The sequence below is a fragment of the Patiria miniata genome, unplaced genomic scaffold, assembly GCF_015706575.1.
Source record: "Patiria miniata isolate m_02_andy unplaced genomic scaffold, ASM1570657v1 HiC_scaffold_29, whole genome shotgun sequence".
NCBI classification, from domain to species: Eukaryota; Metazoa; Echinodermata; class Asteroidea; order Valvatida; family Asterinidae; genus Patiria; species Patiria miniata.
Genome location: NW_024037068.1, coordinates 3,570,925 through 3,594,707, shown reverse-complemented (window position 1 = coordinate 3,594,707; position 23,783 = coordinate 3,570,925). Strand labels below are relative to the sequence as shown.

General features: G+C 40.7%; 1 protein-coding gene across 1 annotated transcript in view; it reads left to right on the top strand.

Moving 5' to 3' along the window:
* The window catches only part of LOC119735800 (kinesin-like protein KIF19), a 52,142-nt gene that overhangs the window by 12,821 nt on the left and 15,538 nt on the right, over positions 1 to 23,783 (top strand). Inside the window, exons 3-9 of the mRNA XM_038209739.1 lie at positions 558 to 668; positions 15,995 to 16,082; positions 17,048 to 17,184; positions 18,695 to 18,820; positions 20,962 to 21,162; positions 22,136 to 22,270; positions 23,147 to 23,269. Of these exons, the coding sequence (XP_038065667.1) occupies positions 558 to 668; positions 15,995 to 16,082; positions 17,048 to 17,184; positions 18,695 to 18,820; positions 20,962 to 21,162; positions 22,136 to 22,270; positions 23,147 to 23,269 (921 nt within the window). The remainder of the gene's footprint in view (positions 1 to 557; positions 669 to 15,994; positions 16,083 to 17,047; positions 17,185 to 18,694; positions 18,821 to 20,961; positions 21,163 to 22,135; positions 22,271 to 23,146; positions 23,270 to 23,783) is intronic.

The following is a 23,783-nucleotide window of genomic DNA, read 5'->3' as shown; positions in this document are numbered from 1 at the left end:
CAGGGTATTTGGTGCTCAGTCATTTCTGTAGTTTGTGCAAGGTTTTTGGTAGGGTTTGTTTCTGGATAAAAATATAACCAATGTTCCTACGAACATCTTTAAAAACAGCAGGGGAGTCAGGTTGGCGTAGCGGTACTTTCCTTGCCTTCCACCGCTGTGTCTCAGGTTCGAATCCCAGCTGAGCCAACATGTGGATTGGGTTTTCAGTCGCTGCCTGCTTCTGTGGGTTTTCCCAGAATATTCTTTTGGGGATTTTCCTCCCACCTCTAGAACTGTCATTTCTTCTCACTGTCTTCTCTCTACGGGTTTCTTCAGGCTTGCGAGCTACAGTGCCTAGGATGCTTTTGAGGAATGCTTGGTTTCTAAATCAGAAATAATAATAATGACAGTGTGTTGAAAATGCCAGGGCGATTTTTGACAATTTGAGGAGTAAACAGAAAGCACTGCCACTTACAAGTAACTGTGCTTCAAAGACTAATTAAAGGTGTAATCTAAAAACATTCATACTAAACCAACAAAATTACCTTGATCAAACGTTTCTCTGTTTGCATTACCAGATTGTTGTTCTTCTGGATCCCATGGAAGATCCCGATGATATTCTCCGAGCAAATCGATCCAGGGAGAAGCACTACGCGTTTGACCGCTCCTTCGGGGAATTTGCCAGCCAGGTAAATGATTGGAACTTTATTTATTACAAAATGTGTACCTATACATACATGTTGGTGCTTATCAATTCTGCAGGCATGTTATAGGAACAGTAGTAAAAGGATCGGGTGTGGCCCTTCCCTTGTTTGAGGCCTGTGCTCCCTTGAGCCCCCCCCCCCCTTCCCCATTCCCGCACTCAGAATTCTGAGAATGCTTGTTAAAGGTATAGTCCATCATTTGTAATCTGTGCATTTTGTTCGTTTGAAGCAACAAAAGTGCTCAAAATCTAAAGAAGGGTGCTGAACAACTAACCTGATGAAGTTTCAGCTCAGCTTCAACTGTATATTTCGAGAAAAACAACATTCTAGGATCTCGATTTCAAATCAAAAGTTGCTGAATCATGTTTTGAATTGGGCCTGAATTCAGCGTCCGAGACACGTTCTCACTGAGCCGATTGCAGCTACGCGATGTCGCGCACCGATGCGACGAATTATAGCAACCGCCCGCGCGTATGCATCACACCAATGCTTGCGCGTGCTTCGCCGAATAAAAAATGAACTACTGACGGAAATTTCCAACGGTGCTTCTTAAGACGTTGGAAGGCCTTTTTTCGTTGATTTCTTCAAAATGACAGCTTGCAGGAAAGAATAATTTCACAGGGAGTTTAGTCCCCTTACTATCTTTCAACCAAGTATGTTTTTCAACAATAATTACGTCAGTTACTTTTTGGATAGCTGCAAATGTTGGACTCTGGCTTTAAAAAAAGATTGAATATCATCGTCCCCCTCCCCCTCCCCCTCCCACGTCTAGAAAACGAGGCCCTGTGAGCCCTGGATTTGGATATTTTACTTTGGCACGCCTACGCGACATCACTTTTAACCCTCCTGCTATCTGAATAGTCACAGACAGTCACAAAATCAGTCCTCTTCCCTTGCCATGCCTTTTACACAGGCTCGTCAAAAACAGGCGGATCATATTTCAAGCAAGCACTCTGTCTAGTCAAATTCAGTCAACAGACAAAAGCAGGAAATTGGTGGCACAGCTGTCTTATCAATCGCTTACAGTCAGAGCACACTGATTTTTGCACTCTGAAAAGTGAAAACAAATTTGTGGCTGGTCATGAGAATTGTCTTCGAAAAAACCTGGTACCATACTACCATTATTGTTGACATTTAAAAAAAATGAGCACAAACATATCAAGGAAAGAAAAATTAGGTTTTCATTGATCTTGAAATTACTCGGATACTATTCTGGACCTGGACATTGATTTTTTGAAATGTCATACCGGTGCATGTTTGCTCTTATAAAACAAAATGGTACTTTCCTTGGCAATAATGCGTGGTACTGGCGCCAGTGACCGTGAGTCTGTTGTTGACAGTATTTTACGAGCTTTCTCAAAGTCGAAAGTACCGTATACTGCACACGAGAACGAGGACTTACCGGGGTAGTAGTATATTACGATCGTAATTAATGTACCTTGCTAACAATGGTACATGTACTAGTACTGTCGGTGGGTTTTAAGAATTAATAATGCGCATACGGTACATTGGCCAAAAATAGAGGAAAAAAGAAAAGAAAAACAAAAAAAGAGGCACGAAGTCACATTCCCTGCCCACCCTCAGAAAAATGATAAATCGGGAAAATGCTGGAAATTTTAGGGATTTGGGAGAAAAAATGTGCTTAGCCCCCTCTTGAAAAAATCCTGGCAACGCCCATGTGCGCATGTACATATTATGGGTGCCACAATATAGGATTTTAAAGAATGACCCTTTACATTTTTAAGCTCTGGCAGGAACTTCAACATGTCACTTGGTAGTCAGTCGGGATGTCTGTCTGTCTGTCTGTCTGTCCCCGGAAAATTGACTAAAAGTATGGTGTTCCACATGTGCCATTGGCGTCGCATTTTTTGGCGTCGCATTTTTCCGCTCTGACAGGGATCGTTCTTATCGATTTCATGCAAGACTTTTATGCAACACATTCAGAGCTTATTGCGCACTCGCACTTGTTTTTAAAAGGGTGGGTGGTTAAAAAAAATTGGGAGGGAAAGGAAGGGCGCTCAAATTTTTTATAACCAGAAAAAGGGTAGGGTGATGGTTAACGTTGTGTTTGCATGGATTTGTAATTTCGTAAAGTGAGCATCAACTGTTCATTCTTTGTTTGTTGCGCTGTTCATAGGCTTCGCTGCACAGTGCTGCCAGACCGTACTGCCGACGAACTTGCCCCAGAAAATGAAATAGATTTGTTTTTAAATGAAGGACGATGTCCCCAAAATAAGGTTGGGGCAGCTTCATAAGTTTGTATTTTTTTTTCAATAAAAAAATTTAGGTTCAGCATTATTTTCTGGATTGGGTGGGGTAAAAGAAACCACAGGTATTTTTCAAATATTTTTCTTGGCCTTATAAATTTTATTTAAGTCTTTCTCTGACGCTGGATACAAACTAGCAGGCATTGTTGCATCATGTGCAATATCGAGCAGAGAAAGCCTGCGATGCAAGCAAAAATATGAAAATCAATATTTAGCGTCTCGTACAGGAACAATAGCCCAGTAATGAATGTTCCAGATCCACTACCCCCCCTCCCCGCCAAGCAGGGTATATACGTTGTCATGCCAACGTGGTAAATATTTACCACGTGGATGTTGCTGAAGGGCAGTACCAATTACAGAGTTGAGTACCCATCGTTATTGGGACTGCGCGTGTAATTAGGTACCTCGCTAGGCTCGTATATATTTGTTCCTCTCTTCCTTGGTCTCTGTGTTTTTTTTATTGGAATATTTTTGGCCGGCGTGTTTCTCTTAGACTCATATTCTCTTCCTTTGGATGGACTTTGACTTGGATCTGTCTTAGAGACTATACCGTACGGTACATGTGTTTAAGGATCTGTTGGCCAAGGACATACATGTAATTTCAAGTGAAGCAAGAACAAATTATATAGAATAGAACACAAAACGTTGTGAGAGGACTAGTGTAGTAAAGTAATCATCAAATAAGCAGTTTTAAGATGCATTCCTAATTACCATCGATATCAGAATTTTCAATAATCAATAGTCCTATATAGGAAATCAAATATCGAGAATATTCCATATTCGATTATTTGATGTAGCAGTTAAAGACCATAAAGATGACACTTGGGTTTTTTATTTCTATTTCATTTTAATCAATCTTAAGTCCCAATTTTCCATGGCTTTATGGAGCACATTGCTCAAACTTTTTAAAACAAATCTCAGCAATGAGAGTTTGTCCAGAACGGGCGGTTTCTTTTGAGGTTTTACGTTGGGGAGACCGTGAATTCCAGCGAACGCAGAGCACAAAGCGACGCCGCTTGGCATTTCGCGATGTTTTTATTTTGAGTCACACGCTGAAGTTGCTGGCAAGTTTATACAAAGTAAAAGCACAAATGGGAGATTTATTTTGACGATGATCTGCATTTTCCATATTTTTGATTTCATTCCTCAATATCAGAAATGTCGACATTTCGATGATTAAAACATTGCTATCAGTATCGATATCAAAATAATAATAATAATAATAATCAAGTTATATTGATCAGGGGTGCTTATGCATTCCCTATGCTGTAGTGATTAACACGCTCAAATTGATTAAATTTTTCAATTGCTATTTTTGTTATTCACTTTTAAATGAGACATTGCAAACAAAACTCCAACGACGTTTAGTTTCAGTATCAGTGGCCCGACAATAAGTCAGCTCTTAAAGGGTGGGTGCATTTGTGGGCAAAATGGAAGCTGTTTTGCACATGGTTGCAGGTGCCCAAAATTGCAGGGAAATTTTTATTTTCATCTAAACAAAACATACAAATTGAGAGTTTCTTTGGAAAGAAAAATAACAGCCTTATTTTTTTGAAGAGCAGGGGGTAGACATCTTTAACCTGGTGACAGATTTTTGTCTTTATTTGAATGCTCCCAATCCTGTTCTGTAAACATGTATTAGTCACCATCATAGAGCTATATTAAATTACTAGAGCGCTAACTTGTCATTCTGCGCGGAGACGCTTTGGAGACGCTTTGAAGCCGCTCTGGGCGCAGACATTTGAATTCATGTGCGTGTTTGTAGAACATAATGAAATTAGATAGATTGAATTTTGAAAGTGTACTCTAAATGCAACGCGCAAGTAGAACATACGCAAACAACTTAAGCGCGTCATTGACGGTTAAAAAAAACGTGACGGCAAAAAGCATCTGCAGCGAATACGCGCACGCGTTGCGCTGTTTTCGTAGAGCAAAATGACACGCTCATTTGCTGATCGTTCGTTTCGGTTTTGGGCGTATCGGCTTCGATAACGCACCGATATGGAAAACAAAAGCAGATATGCAAATAGCCGTACAAAAGCCGTACAAAATTTCTAGGTCTCCATAGGTTTGTGCACAAACATGGATGCGCCCAGCAGGCATTACTTTGTACACGAAGTTAGCGCTCTAGTAATTTAATATAGCTCTATGGCCACCATGCAATGTATTAGTCACCAGGTTTTTTTGGTTGTCTTTAACTCAAAATCAAGCTCCATATTAGTGAGTAAAATATTGACAGAAACCTCGTCTCAGAAATCAAACATTTACTTTAGTCTGCATGCTAACTCACGTGTGTACACATTGTGTAGATCCGTTTTTTGGGGTGTTCAAATTTGTTTTCATCAAGGCAAATCTGACTTGTGCATACCGGTAATTGCACAACATTGACAAATTATCTAATTTGGTGCACCATGTAATATGCTGTATGATTAATCTGTACATTGACTCACGTGAACATTGTGTAGGTCAGGGTTTTTGGGGTGTTCAAATTTGTTATTATCAAGGCAAATCTAACTTGTGGATATTGCACAATGACAAATTATCTAATTTGATGCAACATGCACGGGTAATTAACAAAAAGCTTTGACGATTAAGAGCCAACTATTTATTCGTACGCACAATGCTATGTACCGGTTCATGCATTTGTGTTCAACTATCAGCGGTGTGCTTTTATCAGCCTTCTGCTAATTAAGGCTCGAGCAAAGAGCATTCCATCAGAAACCCATCCTCGCCAGCCAGGCTAGTCCTGCACTTGCATACGTCGTCCTAAGGCAGTACCCTGGCAACAATTTTGACCTTGTGAGATATGGGCCAAGTTCGCGCAAGGACTATAGTTGACCAATGGTTAACTAACGCACCGGTATGCCCGAACTCTGTCTAGTCGACGGTGATTGACTACGCTAGTCAACTATTTGGAACCAGCCTACTGGGGTTGGTTGCTTCGCTGGTAACCAATAGCCGCGCGCATTCATAACGCAAGCACAGAGCCAGGATCCAGAAGTTTTGCGACGACATTTTGACCAGCGTTTGACTAGAGACGTTCGCACGTTGCTATCAGTGCGCAGGCGTAAGGTACGTCACAAATCAACCACTGGTCGACTAATGGTCCTTGCCCGAACTTCGCCTAAGTATTCATGAACACTTCCAAATATGAACCAACATGTATTTTCTGGCCAATCAGATTTCTGTTTACAAAAGCTGAGCCAGAATTTACTGATGATTAATATGGCAGCGCCCTTTGCTGTTGTGAAAAGTGATCTCCTATTGGCTGAGCAGGTTGACCTTGTAACTACATGAAGCTGTGTGTTTCTTGTATCAAATTTGATAAGTTGTGCAATGACAGACTCCATGACAAGTAAACATTCATAAATACCCATACCGGTACGTAAGACAGTTTACCCTTTACAATTCGTCTAGAGCTCCTCACATGGGTGGTTTTAAACCGCTGATAAAACACTGCAGCGTTCTGCGTCACATTTAGTCTCGGGGCCAGACATTGTTATGGTTTGATACGCGTTAACCCGCCGCAGTGATAACCCGCCGCCACGAGAGGGCGCTATCACGACCATCCAATATAACCCACGAACCCGTCGGAACAACGTCCAGGCCAATTAGTACTGGTTGTGTAATGCGCGCGCACCTGTTTGGCCTAATACATGCAGCGCGCATTCAAAAAAAATTCAAAGTAGTTCCGAAGCAAAAGTTCTCTCAAATTTCTTCCAGTAATGTGTAAGATGCTGCAAGACGTTTGTGCAACTTCGCTAGTCAGCTCTTTTGTTGTGAGTAGTATGTCAGGGACTGAAAATGAACAGTAATTGCCTGCAGAAGTCGCGCATGCGCACTAGTTTCCCCCATTTTTCGGAGGGAGATTTTAGGAGTTGGCCTAGACGTTGTTCCGACGGGTTCGTTGGTGATATTGGTTGGTTGTGATAGCGCCCTCTCACAGCGGCGGGTAATTATCGCTGCGGCGGTTTGTCGCGTATCAAACCATAACAACGTCTAGCTCCTAGACTACGTCACATTGCGCAGTACGCGAGGGTCGTTATCTGCGTCCAGGCCCCTAGCCGGTTTTAAACGTACTTTTTAAAACCAGCCAAGCAAATTTATTAGTAAAATATTAGTCAATTTTAAGCCGCTACGCCATAAGGCCAAAAAATAAAAGTCTCTGGTTTCTGGTATTGAGCTTGCCCCAAAAGTGGTGCGACTCAGCTTTTTAAAAAAAATTTTACCGTTTTTTTTTCTTCAAATGTCGACTAAATGCCCGACTAAATTTAGTGCAAATATATGGGAGTCCAGAGAGGCCACATATAGCTTATATTTGATCGTAATCCCATCTAAAAACACATTAAAATTGTGCAGCAGCAGGATTCCAGTCAAACCAGTGAGTTTGGCGGTTTTGAGACATCATCTTACATTGAAAAAAAACTTTTTCATGTTGCCGACGCGCATACAAGAAACCGGAGACTTTTTGGGGGGCCTAACTTAAATACTATATAAAATGGCTGTGTAAGTTACACCATAATTTATTTCGTAAGTTGCAGACTTCAGTTATTTCTTTTGTGAAATCTCTTATCAGTGAATTTTTGTGCAATGCAAAATTGTGCGCATCGTATGCAATACAATGTGGCGTAAGTCAAGTTATGCCATTGCGTAAAGTTTCGTGACATTGGCTGTAGGTTTTTTTTGTTTTAAATGTACCAATTTTAGTTACACTGAAACTAAAAACAACCAAGGTTGACTGATAAAAAAAATGTAATACACAAAATGTCAACCATCAACCAAAGCAAACACTTCGAACATTGAAACATGTTGCATCGTTTTCAGACAGATGCATGTCATGATGTGCACATGTCCAGAATTTTAATATTTTTTTGAAGGAAAGTTTTTCTTTTCAAAAAAAAAAAGGAAGGAAACAAACCATACATTGTGTTTTCTTTCCCTCTTTTTTGAAGCACAGTCATCGTTTTGGTAATAATTAAGTCATCAATTTGAGTCTTTGTTGCCATGGTGACTGCTATCAATGTTGGACGATTTTAGATAACATTAGCCACGGTCTGCTGCTGATTGCCTGGTTTGCAATTAAACCCACCGGCAGTCGACGGCAATATTGCCTCAAATGGGCAAGTTACCGGGTAAGGGTTTTTAAATTGCAAATTACTGCAGTGCAGCTACGCATGCATGCATGCCTGGCAGTCATGTGGCAGTGGACACGTATGCTTGGCAGTGTGCCAAATTTCACCAGAACTGAAGATAAATAATGTAAATAAAGAAAGTAGAGTTTTTTTTTTAATTTTTACCTGGAGGGAGTCATTCAGCTAACTTTTTTTTTTTTTGAAAAAGGAGAAAAATACAATACAGGTTTGCAGGTCTAATGTTGTAGCAGGATCATTTTTTCCTTGTCCTTTTTTTCTCTAAAGAAAGTCTTTAAAACAGGTTAGTTGCGGTACCCGCTGCTATATATCAGATTCAAACCAGCCAGCCGAACCCGGTGAGCTCGGTGGTCGAGTGGTTAGACGTCTGCACTAGTAAGCAGGAGGTTGTGGGTTCAAGTCCCACCTGAGTACACTGTATTTTGTGAATTTGTTTCTCACAATCACTGTTGCATTTACGTCTGTGAAGGACAAAACCCAGTATTTAATTTTACATCGCCCGGACGCGAGTTACATCTTATGAATAGTTTGGTTGCGGTGACCACTGCTTATGATTCAAACCAGTCAGCTGACCCCAGTAAGCTCGGTGGTCGAGTGGTCAGTCGAAAATGTGTGCGTTCTTTCAGCAAACCGAAAACAATTCACACACATCCCTATGTGATTTGTTTTCGTTTTGCCGAAAGAACACTTGTACCTTTTTGTGAACCGTGGATAGAACTTTAAAACGGTGGTTGTGTTTAAACCTCCATAACTTGAAAAGTACATGGGTGATTTGAATGATTCTTGTACTAAAAGCAAGCCTATGAATTGGGCTTTCATATCCTAGATTTTGAAAGTGCTACATGCAGAACTTCACTAAAACAATGGTCCCGACATTTGGGTTTTGCTTTTTATACTCACCCTGTCTAATTTTGAAACTTTAATAAAAAGAAAACTCATTTTATTGTATGCTGCAAAATCATCCTCACAGTGACAAAATGTGCTGGTCAGTGGACCAAGTAGATCATTTCATTTATTAACCCTTTTCCCCCGCAGAACTCATTTAAACTGACAGTTCCACTTGGAAGATTTAATAAATGCCCATCATTGGATGTCTCCCAGCAGACTCCCTGGAACCTTTTTCTAGTACGTACAGTTTGCGCTACCCACTTGCTCTCCAAACTTGATATTTGATAGTACAGCCTAAAGAGAATGTCTCTGGTTTCTGGTCAGCAGGCCCGTTGCTGTAGACCTTCGCGTCGGCATACTGAAAAAGTATGTGTGCACATGTATATGTGCGTTGCGCATTGTGCATTGCAGGTGTGCGTTTTTTGTCCATGCGCTAGCGCTACAGAGCTGGGTTCAAACAGTTCATGAAGGGGTAGTAAAGAAAAGTGCAAACTACCAGTATTTTCAACTAATTTAATATTGGAATAGATACAGTGGGTCATTCTATAAATTAGGGGTTCAATAGGACAATTTGTCATTTTTGTTTTATAACTAAATAGGAAACGTATGATAGTTACATGTAAAGGGAATATACATCATTGGCTTTGCTGTGATTTTCAGAAATGAACTATTTGAGGGGATAGTATAATAGATCAAATATTGTTACACTCACATGTTTGAAGTTTTGTGTTCGAAAATGCTGGAAAAACCAAGAAAAACTAAACTGTTCAAGTAGCCTGGTTCCCTGACTCCACTAAATATAAATGGATCAATTTACAGATGCCGGAAAATTGTAAGGTAAGGGTACCAGTCTAGCTGGCCTGCACCCGTTCATGAACATGTAATCAATAGCAAACAAAATTTGGACTGAATTAATGGTAAATTTGGAGCAGTAGTTGAAAAATAGATAGGTTTTTCCAATGGTGGTCGGCCGACCACCGCTGGAAATTTTTACAAAAATACCATTTTCTTGAAAATGACTTCACACCAGGTGCCATAATTTTACAGGATGCTTTAGACTGTCATTTATCAACATCCTATTAAGGTATTTTGCAAAAATTTGGTAGTTTTATTGTTCGATGTTTGCAAATGTTGTATATTCCCTTTAATGATACTTTATGTGTAACAAACTCCAATAAAAGTTGTATTGATAAAACCTACAAATTTGTTATCTTGATCCCATTTAGTTCCTGTTTTGGTTAAAAAATAAGCTGAAAATGTTCATATTTTTGGCTTAAAAGTGGGACAAAAATTACAGTCTCAAAATATTTACATTATTGCCTCCTTAATAGATAAACTATGCATTTTTTAGGTCAAAATGATGGATGTACTAACTCAATTTCAACATGAGATGCAATTTTTAGAGAAATAAATGTGTGATGATGTGATATGGTGCTCCCCAATATTATGGTTTCACATGTAACATTTGGTGTCCCGGTATCGTTTCCCTGTTACATACGAACCAATTCTGCTGTGTGTAAAGTGTCTTTCATGGTCACATTGTTTACTTTTCCTTGGTATTTTACAAATTCTGTCCATTAAATAAAAGGATAAGAAAACAAGACAGAAATGCTAAGAAACAAAAAATATATGACCATATTTTGTAATATTTGTAATATTTCACACGTAACATGGCGTCCTGTGGTATCCCAGTTACGTGTAAAGCCTAGTGTTTCTAATATTCCAGATGACATGACGTTGTTAAGGATCTCCTGTCTGTTGAAAAGGCTTGCACTTTACCATCCTAATGGAAGTAAATACATCTCATATTATGATAAGCCAGATTGACCATCATTAAAATAACTTAAAGTTTTTGAGCCCTTTTAATACAATGTCCCACCTTGGACCCCTAATTTATAGAATGAAAATATACGTATTAATTAGATTTTGGTTAAAGTCATCAGTTATATCTCCTAAAAATCAAGCAGAATCTGTTGGTGAGGCGTTATGAAACAAATATTGACTGCTTTAACTTGTTGTGTACAGTAAACTACCGATAGCCTCCCTTGGTGGTCCATGAAGCATTCCATTTCACATGGCTACGCCACGAGAAAACGGAATGCTCCATGGATCACCTCGGGAGGCTAGTTTTACTACGCCACTCGAAGTGCAGTCAATATTTGTTCATGGTGTACTTCTGCATTAAATCCAATTTGTTGATGCTTACCATTACAAGGACTTTACAAGTACGTGTGCATTTCTCTCAATATCCTGTACCGATTCTTTTGATGAACGATTGACTTTACGTTTGTCTCATTAGGAACAGGTGGTTATTATGTGGATTACTATCGCTATTTCTTATTCTGACAGAAACATCAAGTCGCAATTGAGGGCACTTAATATGACATCAGTCCAATTCAATTCAGTGGTCCTGGATTATACAAATGTACATACACTGTACGAACAACATATATTGTTTAAAGGTAGAGTACAGTATATCATTTGTCGTTTGCGAATTTTTTTCATTTGAAACATCAAAAGTGCTCAAAATCTAAAGAAGGGTGCTTAACAACTAACCTGATGAAGGTTTAGCTCAGTGAATGCTGTATATACTCCGAGAAAACTATTCTGGGATCTCGATTTCATTCAAAAGTTGCCGAGTCATGTTTTGAATTGCGCCCGAAATCAGCATCTGGGACACGTTCTCATTCAGCCGATTGCAGCTACGCGATGTCATTCACTGAACCAACAAATTATAGCAACCGCGCACGCATGTGCATTGAGTCAGCGCTTGCGCACACCCATTCATTCATTATTTGAAAAAAAATCAGTTTTTTTCCCCCAACGATTATCGGCTGACCATCTTGAAAATTACACAATGCACAAGGTGCCTTGAATTCACAGGATGCTTGAGACTATTATTGACTGAAAGTCCAGTAAGGTACCGGTATTTCATAATAATTTGGCAGTTTTGTTTTTTGATGTTTGCGAATGTTATATTTTGCCCTTTCTTTTTACAAAAGATTCTTTATTCTCAAAACCAAACTGAAATGTGTTTGATGTGTTTGATATTTTCCCTTTGTCAGAGCCCATGTATTGTATTTTCTCTGCCCTTCTTAATAAACATTTTATGAGTTCAACTTAAGCTCAAAACTTGAACTTTTGAACTTTTTGAGCAGCGTCTGCGGCTGATTTGAGTTTTATAGTGCTGTGCATGTTTCAAGTAATTGTTATTCGATTATCAGAGCTTGGATTTGTTTGAATATTCGAATATTCCCATGGAGGTATAATTTATTAATATCATGTATGTATCGATATAAATTTGTACGAGGTAGCCGACTAGCTGATATTTGACAGATTTTAAAGATGGAAATAAGGGCTTACATTCCTCACAGAAACTCTCAAATCATGTTTTGAAAGTGGCTGTTCACACAAAAACGTGGCATTTGAAGAATAAAACCTCTCAACCTGCATGTATACAAATAAAATTATACCATGAATGTTTTTCGTCATCTTTGCGAGAAATCTTACACGTTCCTTCTTTTTTGGGGGAACATTTTTCGGGATAAAATGCTATCCAGATATTCAGTAGATGATCCAATATTTGGATATCCGGACATTCGGCACAGCTCTATTTCAGGTCACCCTATGTGTTGATTATTGAAGTCCAGTCACTCGTGACTGCCATTCTAGTGAAAATAATGGTGAAGCAGGTCATCCGTATTCGCCATTGAAATAGTTCCGCATTCGAGCACAAAACATGTCCAACTTCATATATCGTCATCCATTCACTTGACCTTTCAATAACAATTGACCCACATATTAAAGGCAAAATCGCCGTAACGCATGCCGTGCGGAATAGCACGCGCTTCAGTTGTCATGGCAACAGGCCGTCATTGTTGTTGATTTAAGCCGGATGGGCCCCATTAGAAAAGGTGAAAGATGTTGCGAGGAAATATCGTTTGGCCGCAAGACCAACGACAAAGGAAGTTATCAATTATTTACTTGTTTGGGAAACGGAAGGCGACATAAATTATTTACGTCATGTACACTGGCAAACATTTTGTTTCTGTGAAATGTAATGTTTAATGGAGATCATGGGAGGTCGATAAAAAATGCATAATGTAATTAACAAATTCACTTAATTATTGAGATAAAATGCATGTATATTTGAAAGTGAAAGTTAATGTTATACTGGTATAGAACTGGACACACGTTATACATGTACAGGGTGAGTCAGATTAACTGATCTGGACCCAAATTAAGGAAAATAGTAAAATATGTAGCAATTGTAAAACAAGTGCAAATGATGTATTATAGGCTGGTATTTGGGACATATTTGGTGAAAGTTTCATATCCATTGTACCATTTTGAAGAAAAGTGCTAGCAAGGAACACAGGATTACAAAAACACTCTGACCATGGTTCCATGGTTCAGCAAATTTATTGAAATCAAGTTCTGATGTGACTGGATTTCAAACAACGCAGTCACATCAGTACGCAATTTCAATAAATTTGTTGAACCGTGGAACCGTGGGTATTTTTGGGGGGTGTCTTTTGGGTGGCTGTTATAATGTACTTGTACCAGTAATACCTGAAAGGAGAAGATTTTTCAAGGAACAGAGTTGAATCATTTGGGGAAATGTTCAAAATGTTTTGGAAAATAACATTGAAAGAAAATGGGAGACAAATGGAGGCTTTGACCCATTACTCCCTGCATTGCCCCATTTAAACCTCCCTGCCTGTTTCTCCCAGTGCTGTCCGAACCCGTGTGGACATTGAATGGATATACTCTTCAGGGAATATCTATATATATAAGAGAGAGTTTAACTAGGCCTCCGAGACGATGTTTGCTCATGAAAGGATCCGAGACCGCGGGCTCCCCAGGTGCCAAATTCGCTCCACGTCCGTGGAAAAATGCGGAGGGTGTCTTCCGCCGGGTCGGACACTTTGGGTCGTCCTGATTTTCCCGTACGGACCGGCGATCCGTTTCGTCGATTTTTCGTGACTGCGTTTTGCGCAGGAATTTGCCGTCGTGTGCGCTTTCACGTTGACTGCCTGGCCGCCCCCTGTGCTGGCTTTTCTGCGTGTCTAGACTGTGCGAGGTCAGCGGCTTCGACGTAGGGATTGCGTTTACGTGTTCTACTCAGCTGTTCTGCAAAAGCGTTCACCAAACGGTAGCATGGGGTGACCTTGGCAAAATATTTTTTCTCCATGGTGCGTGGCCACCAAGTGTCCCTATTCTTTCATGTGCTTTGCTTGCAGCCCCTGCGCCGAGTGCAACGAATACTCAGAAGGACTACACATTAGTATGCCTTGCGCGGTCTGACCAATCGAAAGTCTTCACTGCGTAGTATTTCCGGGCTATGCAAAACTGTCGATGGCAACGCGTACTGCAGCCTGCTCCACACCCTGGAAACGAGGTTGGGTCTACGGTGCTCGCTATTTGAAGCGCAAGCATGTGACGTCGCGTGATAGAGTGCTGTTGCTTCCATAATGTGTTTACAGCTCCATGCTTCCACCACCAAGGCTGAGCGTTGTGAGTTCGCTGCCCGCCACGTATAATTCAGTGTCGTGTTATAATTTCGGGGGCCTGTTTGGGGTCAACGAAGGATTGATGCATTCACAAAAAAATAGACGAAAAAGTGTCCGACCCGGCGGAAGACACCCACATTTTTCCACGGACGTGGAGCCATTTTGGTGTCGCGGGAGACCGCGGTCTCGGATCCTTTCAGGAGCAAACATTTCTCGGAGGCCGAGTAAAACTTGCTCTTATATAGATGGTTGAACCAACTTCAATAAAAGTTAAATCGACTTTTTCCTCGCAGACGGTCTCGCAAATTGTAAGAAGTTCAAGTTTACGTTTGTTGAAGAGTCCAATACTGAAACTTAATTATGACCTTCCTCTATGATTCAGACCGTTTGTAATTTTATGGTAACACTCAACATTTTCATTTCAAATGACACCTTTACGTTTTATTGCATTATGATTTATTGTCAAAACTGTACAATCAGCCTTCGCCTGTGTACTACGGTAACCTTTTCACTGCGTTTTCCAAATGCGACTGCCTCACAAAATGCCAATTTAACAGACCAATGGGAACATTTACAGACAGTTGCCATGGTACATAATTATCATGTGCGTAAATCGACGGGGGACAGGGGGAACCCCCCCCCCATTTTAAAGCGGGGGACATCGTTTGGTTCCCCCCCCCCCCACTTTTTCTTCCCCCAATAAAAATTGTAGCCTACAACAATGATTCTATTGCTCAGAATACATGTAGCTGATTCAATTACTCAAAACTCAAAACTTTAAAAGATGATCTTTTGCTGAAATTGGTTTTAGTGGTCAGAAATTGCCTCAGATCACACCACAGAAATTGCTTTTCTATAACTGCATGTCTCCTTAACTATATCCCCATTTACATTTAACTCCCCAAATTTTCATCCCCAACACTACGCCCTACCCGATCTATGATCGGGTAAATCAGCTTGTAACACAATACATGTGAACCTGTTTGGGAGGGATTTAGGGCAATGGCTCTGATAAAAGAGCTATAGAGTACTACATTAGATCAGCTACGATACTTGTATACTACAAGCCCTCCTGCTGTCTGAACAGTCACAGACAGTCAAACAAAATCAGTCCTCTTCCCCTGCCATGCCAACAGTCAGATCATAATTTCAATCAAGCACTGTGACTAGTCAAATTCAGTCAACAGACAAAAGCAGGCAAGTGGTTGGCACAGCTGGCTTATCAATCACCTACATGTACAGTCAAAGCATAGCTGTATCAAGTTACATAAACAGCTGGTAAATCCTGCTTTATGTATGCATAGACAACTTGACTGATTTTGACTGAGAGGACAACTTTGCACAGAATACCTGTTTGCATGGGATGGCTGGAGCCAATGTACATTTAAGTACAGAGAAGTACAGATCACATAGTTACAGTGACATTTTATATTTGTTATGTGCTGTCAATTTGATAAGACATGGCTTTGTCTTTTCGTTTCTCGCTCATTCAGGATGAAGTTTATGTGCAAACCACTAAGTGCCTGATACAGAGCGTCATACAAGGCTACAATGCTACAGTCTTTGCATACGGTGCAACAGGTAGGAATTGAATGAGAAATTGCTTCATCTTTAAGAGTTGTGTCATATTCTTGGTTCTTGGTTGGTTCTTCTCCTAAGGACTCCGCATGGGAGTAATAACAGGAGGCCAGAAACACCGGGGCAAACCCCTTCTCTTAGCGATAAGTGTTACTGGGTTCTTTTACGTGCATTTAACACACGGGACCTACGGCTTTACGTCCTATCCGAAGGACGAAGCAATAATGGTTAAGTGCCTTGCTTAAGGGCACAAGTGTCCACCCGGCGGGCTCAAACCCACGCCATTGTTGCCTCTGAAACACCAGAGCATGAGTCCGGTGCTCTTAACCGCTAGGCCATGACACTCCACTATTCATATACTGATGCGATCAAGCTAAATGAGTCGTTTGTCAGGAACTTTCATTTGGAGATCCAGGACAAAATAGGGCCACTTTATCACATCTCTTGGTGTTCCAACTTCCACAATTTTTAAACTAAAGATGGTATCAGCATGTGGTTTTCACAACAGTAATGCTGAGATTGTGCTCTTTTCAAATTTGTAAAAAAAAAAAAATGACCAGGGTCAACAAACGACTCATTTAGCTTGATTGCATCGCATAATTTTCATGAGCACATTTTCATGAACCGGGAACATGGTGTTTGTGCCCTTGGGCAGGACACTTAACTACAATTGTCTTTCTCCACCCAGGAGTATGAATTGGTGCCAGTGAGGGTAGAGGACCAAAAGTGTGCTGATATCAGCTGCCCTGTGGTCTCATGGCCTGATGAACGGGATAATAATCATAAAGCGCTTTGAGATTAATACGAGTATGAGTTCTACCCCACCGCTTCGTATGCCAAATTCAGCATTCATATAAGTACAGAAAAAAAGAAAGAAAAAACCCTGCACAATAGCCATGATAACAAGAGCAAGGAGTTCCCACATCTACCAATAATTATTCCTGGTTTATGGTATTCTTTCTATCCAGGGGCCGGCAAGACTTACACCATGCTGGGTACCGACTATGAGCCTGGTATCATGGCCCGTGCCCTCAATGACCTGTTTGATGCAATGGACGCTAGAAGAGAAGACTCTGTCTACAAAGTCACCATGTCATATCTCGAGGTGTGCATTCCATTCTGTATATACACATTACATGCATGCTAAACTTTAGAAACAATTCAGTGAGCCACCAAGAGTTTGCCATGGAGAGTCTATTTTTCAAGTTTATGGCCCATTTGAATGAATGTCAGTAGACAACGAGTTAATTTGTTATAGATAGGGGCATAGCGTATTGACGTCTTACAAAAAACACCATATTGATAAAAAGAAAAAGAAAAGGGCAAACAGATACTCGAATCATACGCTTACGAAACTACTGACCGGAAAAACTAACAATTTCAAATGTCCCGCGCTGTGAATTTGTCGACCATCTCCCACAATGCACTAGGAATGAACTCTACGTGGCAAACTCTTGGTGGCGCACTGCATTGTGAATCGCTCGAATTGTAGGCCAACCTACAACATGTACAGTCCTTTTTGTATGTATGTATCTCACTGACTGACTGTCATATGTGAATTAGTTAGCTCAGTGGCTGACTTTCACTCAGTGGCGTAGTGGGAGGGGCATACGTCCCCCACAATTCAGAGTGCCCCCAGGTGGTTCTCCCCCCCCCCCTCCCTCCCCCCTCCCCCCCTCCCCCCTCCCCACCACCAAAAAAATTGAAATATTCACTTTTCTCAAGAAGTGGGGTTTTTTTAGTAATTAATTTAAAGCCGAAGAGAGGAATGTAGACAACGAGTTGTACATCAATCAGGGATGACATTTATCAGGATTTTTTTCAGATTTGAGGATTTTTTTTAGTAGGAGTTTTTCCTGATTTCTGGATTTTCAAAGAATCCCTTTTGAAATCTGGGATACACCTAAGACCTTATGACGTCACGCTTTGTCTACATGTGCACTTTCCTAGGAGAGACAGGTGGGATGCGTCTTCTCATAGGAAAGCGCACATGTAAACAAAGCGTGACGTCATTAGGTCTTAGGTCTATTCCTGAGATTTTACTGTGAATGTGTTTTACCTATAAAGTACGTTTAGAACAGAAATGGGTATTTTGAGAGGTATCTTTAGGGAGATACATGTACAAACATTAGTACACGTTCATGGTGCCCCTCCTAAAAAAATAATCAATAAGACTAGCAGAACAAAAAGAACAACAGAAATACAACTATTTCTTTACATATTTTAGCTTCAAGTCTCCATTTGGTCTATGTACTTGCATTTTAGGGCTCTGAAGATTTAATTTGGGAGGTAAATGTTAGCCCAATGATTTTCAGCTTAAATTTACCAGCATTGTACCACATCTACATTGTCTTTTAAAGGATGCTTAGATAACAGTTCCCCCACCCACCCCATTTTAAACCAGTTTAAATTTTGCGTGAATGTGAATTCAGAGCGAATTTGATATTACGAGGATTTGCAGTAAAAAACATGCAGAGCTTTCGGAAATTGGAAGTTGCAAAAACCTCTTGAGAAGTCACAGTATTCAAATTGGCTTTTTTGCCGAGTAAGAATCAGCCCTTAATCATTAAAGCAAGGATGAATATTATCATGCATCTTGACCTTTGTCCCGGCAGATTTATAACGAGATGATACGGGATCTTCTGAACCCGTCGTCCGGTTTTCTGGATCTTCGGGAGGATGCCTCGGGCAACGTCCAAGTGGCCGGCATCTCGGAGGTCTCGACAGTCTCCACTGAAGAGGTAAAACAGGACACGGTCAATGCTGCTACACTGTTATCATCAGTGTGTTTGTTGTGAAACTCAGAAGAAAACCTTGATCTAAGACTAGCTTCAAGGAGCAATGAATGGGCAATTCCACGGTTACTCACGCTACATTTTTGATGTACTTTTGAGTTTCCTTGAGCTGCAATTACCTTACTGAAAGGGTTTAATAACTGTTATCCCCATGGTAGATAGAGTAGACTTAGACCTACCTAGACCTACGTTACGAAAATGTATCGTGAGTAACCGATTTTGTGCATCTTGTTTATCATACATAACACATTTTTCTGGATGTCATCTTTGGTGCTTAGGTAGGTCTAGGTCTACTCTATCTACCATGGGGATAACAGTTATTAAGCCTTTTCAGTAAGGTAATTACAGCCCAAGGAAACTCAAAAGTACATCAAAAATGTAATGTGAGTAACCGTGGAATTGCCCAGATGAACTTCTGAGGCTGCGTTCACGTGCATCGATCTCGATACTCTCGAGTGCTGGGAGAGTCCATCGCAAGTCCAGTCACAAATAAAAACCACGAGTCCTGTCACAAACAACAGTGGATGAACAATAACAAAGGAATGCCTTTGTCAAAGCTCATTTGAATAGCTGGTGAGTTGAATTGGGACTGGAGGACTTGTGATGGACTTGCAGGGACTTTTGATGGACTGGACTACATCCCTGCTTGAGAAAAGGAAAATGTTGCGTGGGCATTGCACTCGGGTCACATCGTCAAACAGTTAATGTTGTTAAAAACCAGGTGTTAGAAATCTTCTGCAATAGCAGACAGTAATTCTTCGTAAAGGAACATAGTTTTAACGTGGAAATACATGAGTGAGTTTCATATTTTCCCTCATCTATCATATTTTGAACACACATAATGCAAAAGTAAACTTCATAAACCAGAATTAAATGCAACATACAACATTTGCTTTTGCTGTAATTTTCAGAAAATGGATGGATTTTGGGGTCCAGTATTTTTATAGCAAATATTGTTACACTGACCTGTTTAAAGTTTTTTGATCATAGATGCATGAAAAACTAATGTTCTTGTAGTCTGGTTCCCTGACCCTAATTTAGACGAAACAGAGCAATTTATAGAACACAAAACATAGGGTAGGACCGAGGAAAAAGACGACACATGCGGTCACATCCTTCACCAACGTTCAAAGTTGTAATTCAGAATGGTGCAGACTAGAGGCTGAGTGGCCAAAATATAAAAAAGGAAACATCAACAATGAGTGAGCTATAATGGATGTTTAGCTGCCCTATTGAGGACAGATGAGCGGCAGTTTCCCATATCCTGACTGATTTAAAAAATGTCGTCGTTTAGAGAATTATCAATCTTGCTAAATTTTAATTTAAAAAATAAAGGGTGATCAACAAGACATGTTTTTTCCCCAATGTGGCAATGCGATATTGACCATTTGCAGATGGCTTTTACTCGGACAAACTGAGCACGACAAAAACAATCAATCTAAATCAATCACTTTTTGTTTTAATTAAAACAAAAGCTGATCCAATGTACATGCACTGAGATGGATCACATCGGGATATTACCGGTATATGCCTTCTTGTCCAACAGTAACTCCGCGGTAGTGTGTAGTTACTAGCTGCTATCAATCAAGTACAGTGGAACGTTTCTATTCCGAATGCCACTTTGCCGAACTTTCAGCTAAACCAAACATCGTGCTTGGCTCCCAAGTTTTGTGTCCAATCTGTGCCGAACATTGTTGTTAAAAAATGACAACGGAAGAGTGACAAGTGGCTTTTATTTCCCCAAGGAATAGAAGGGGAAAGTGACCCATTGCTGTAGTTAGCAAGCTCAAAACCTGTGATATTACACTGTACACGAATCAATAGTTCAAAGTTCAAAGTCGTCTTTCAGTAACTACCAGGGCGTGCAGGGTGAAGTTCTGAAGGGCATTATTTGTTGAAAAGTGAGTATCGGAACACCAGCAGGTTAAAATCGCTATATCGAATGATAGCTGTCACAAACAAATTCTGTGGATACCGTTATGTTCGTTCCACTGTAGGATAGAAAGTGATTTTCAGATTGGTTTCCTCTTTTGTAGTTTATAGAGATACTTTTCCGTTTTAAAATTTTTTGGGTTATTTTCGTGCAGGTGATGTCACTGCTGATGGAAGGCAACAAAGAGCGTACCCAGGAACCGACGGCGGCCAACAAGACGTCGTCCCGCTCCCACGCCGTGCTGCAAGTCACCGTTCAAGAGCGCAATCGCGTCCGCAGCACCTCGCAGAAAGTGCGCATCGGCAAGCTGTTCATGATTGACCTGGCCGGGTCGGAGAGGGCGTCACAAACAAAGGTGAGAATCTCGATGACTCGGACTCGAGTCGCAGCAATGACATCGGTAAACCGACTCGGACTCGGAATTGACAATCCTGTCTCTGACTCAACGTTAATGACTGGTGACTATCACTTGTTTTGTTTTTTTTCCTCCCAAAAAAATAAATTTCAAAAACATAATTCCGGTGTTTCATGTTTTCCAAAAGTAATGTTAAAGCAACACTATTAAAGGAATGTTAAGCACACGAACCCGAATCCACCACTGTCCAGGCGGTGTTGCAAATAATAATGTTTGTTATTAAATGCGCCCCTCCCTGTTCCCTACCACAACGCATCGCTTACATATCACTTACATGTATGTGTGCCTGTTTATGGTGTAAGTCGAGGACACACATGTGCAACATCACGGTTGAATTGAGGACAGGAACCGAATCGAGGACTCCTCGATTGGAAAACATGTACAAAACCAATGAGAGACAACAGATTCTTTGTTGTCCTCGAGAGTTCATCTTTTGTTAAAAACGGTCCTCGATCGTGAGTTTGTGTGCTTAGTCTATGGGAGAATTACAGGGACAAAGGGAAACACAAAGCATTGTCCTCGAGAGTATAGTAAAACACAACTGTGTGTTCATGTCCATACACATCCATTTTTTACAAATGTGACTCGGACTGGGCCTCGGACTTGAATCAAATGACTCGAGACTCAGACTCGGTCTTGACCCGAGTGACTTGAGACTTGGGCTCAAATTTACCTGCTCAAACATCACTGCTATCTTCGTTGGGACTTAAAACCTTCAACTTACCAGAGCAGTTATCTTTACTCTAACACCAAGCTTGCAAAAAATGATTGGCTCGTTCTCCTAGATGCAAAATTCTATGCAAAATATCATTATGTTAGATAAACATGTACAGGTTTTTCAAACACTATGTTCTAAGCTTCCAAGTCTTCCCCACTTTTTCTCATTTTCTTTTTGTCTCGTTTTGTCATAAAGAATCGCGGCAAGCGCATGATAGAGGGCGCTCACATCAACCGCTCCCTGCTGGCATTAGGCAACTGCATCAACGCGCTGGTTGAGGGCGGCAAATACGTCAACTACAGAGACAGCAAGCTGACCAGAATCTTAAAGGTGAGTGCATGTTGTTTGGTTCCGAGTCGTAGTGCTACCGTTATGTTAAAAAAATCAGACTTCTTTTACCTTTACATGTGACCCATTAATCCCTCCCTATACTGCCCCAAAGCAGTCTGGCTGTTACTCCAGAACTCTACGCACTCTATGGGTTCATCTGAAGGCTCAGGTTAATTGCAATTCAGTCAGAGTAGAAGTGTCTGAATTTCGCTTAGGTGCAGTTCTCAACAATTCTGATCCAAATTCATGAGCAAATTATGACCATCATTTCTCAGAGAGTTCCTTTAAAAAAAAAGTCTCCTACCGCTTCAATGATAAGGCCTGGTTTTCAACGGAATGGTAGAGCTGCTAGAGACGCAAAACCAGGGAATCTTGGGAAGAATACATCCACGCAAGGTCTTTTGCGGAAAAAAACGTACCGCAATGCTGAGAGAGTTCATGTTAGCTCCGTTCGTAGAAAGCTGTCAAACTCTTCTGATCCTCACAAGTGGTGGTCCACGTTGAAGTCGGCTGTGTTTGGTTTCGAGCCCATCTCTTCCTCCCTTGCTTTGGATGCGCCCTTTTGGTCTGATAATCGTTGATTATACTGGGAAAGATTGTTAAAAATATATACATGTACTTTCACACAACTATAGCTTAAAAACTTACCATTTCCATGTAATCATAGCGTGTATTTTGGGTTACAACATTTTTGGTCCTCAAAATTTGTGCTAGTCATCAGTCCAGTCACACATGTCTCTGTTCAAAAAAAATTTTCTTCAAATGCGTGTGCGCTAGAATAAGCCAGTTTAGTTTTCAACTGTGCATTTGGGATAATCGAACGCGCAATAAAGTTATATCTACTTTTGAAACCTTTAATATAACTTTTTTTCCTAGGATGCCTTGGGAGGAAACTGTAAGACCGTGATGATCGCCAACATTAGTCCAGCCAGCATGCTGTTTGAGGAATCTCGCAACACGCTGATGTATGCAGACAGAGCCAAGAACATCAAAATGAAGGTAACAGAGACCGGATCAGTTTTGTGTGCTTAAATTTCTTTAAATAAACATCAGAATTATGTTTGTAACCATTTGGCGACGGGATTATTTTTGCCGATAATTTCGATTTTTCGAAAAAAAGCAAACTATAACAGCCAACTTCTGATTTACAGCCAAAAGCCGCAAATACTGATTTGCAAGAGTCATTTCAACAGTATTTGTGCGATATTTTCTCATATTTTGCAAGACTCCGGGGTGTGCCCACGGAGCGTAAAGTGTACCACACCAGGCTGTGCACAGCGGCCTTGTTCAAGTACAACACACGGTTCGCCTCCGCAGACTTCTCGGACTTTGTGTGTGTGTATAAAACAAATGCAGGATTAGCATATTTAGACATCATCCTGAGGCGAGGCGAGGCACGCTTGACGTTTTAACCCGTCAGCCGTGCTTGTGTATAAAAACAGCCAGATCGTGTTAACACGTCGTCCAACGCGAACTGGTTAAAGTGCGATTTTATTTTTTCTTGGTAAAAAAA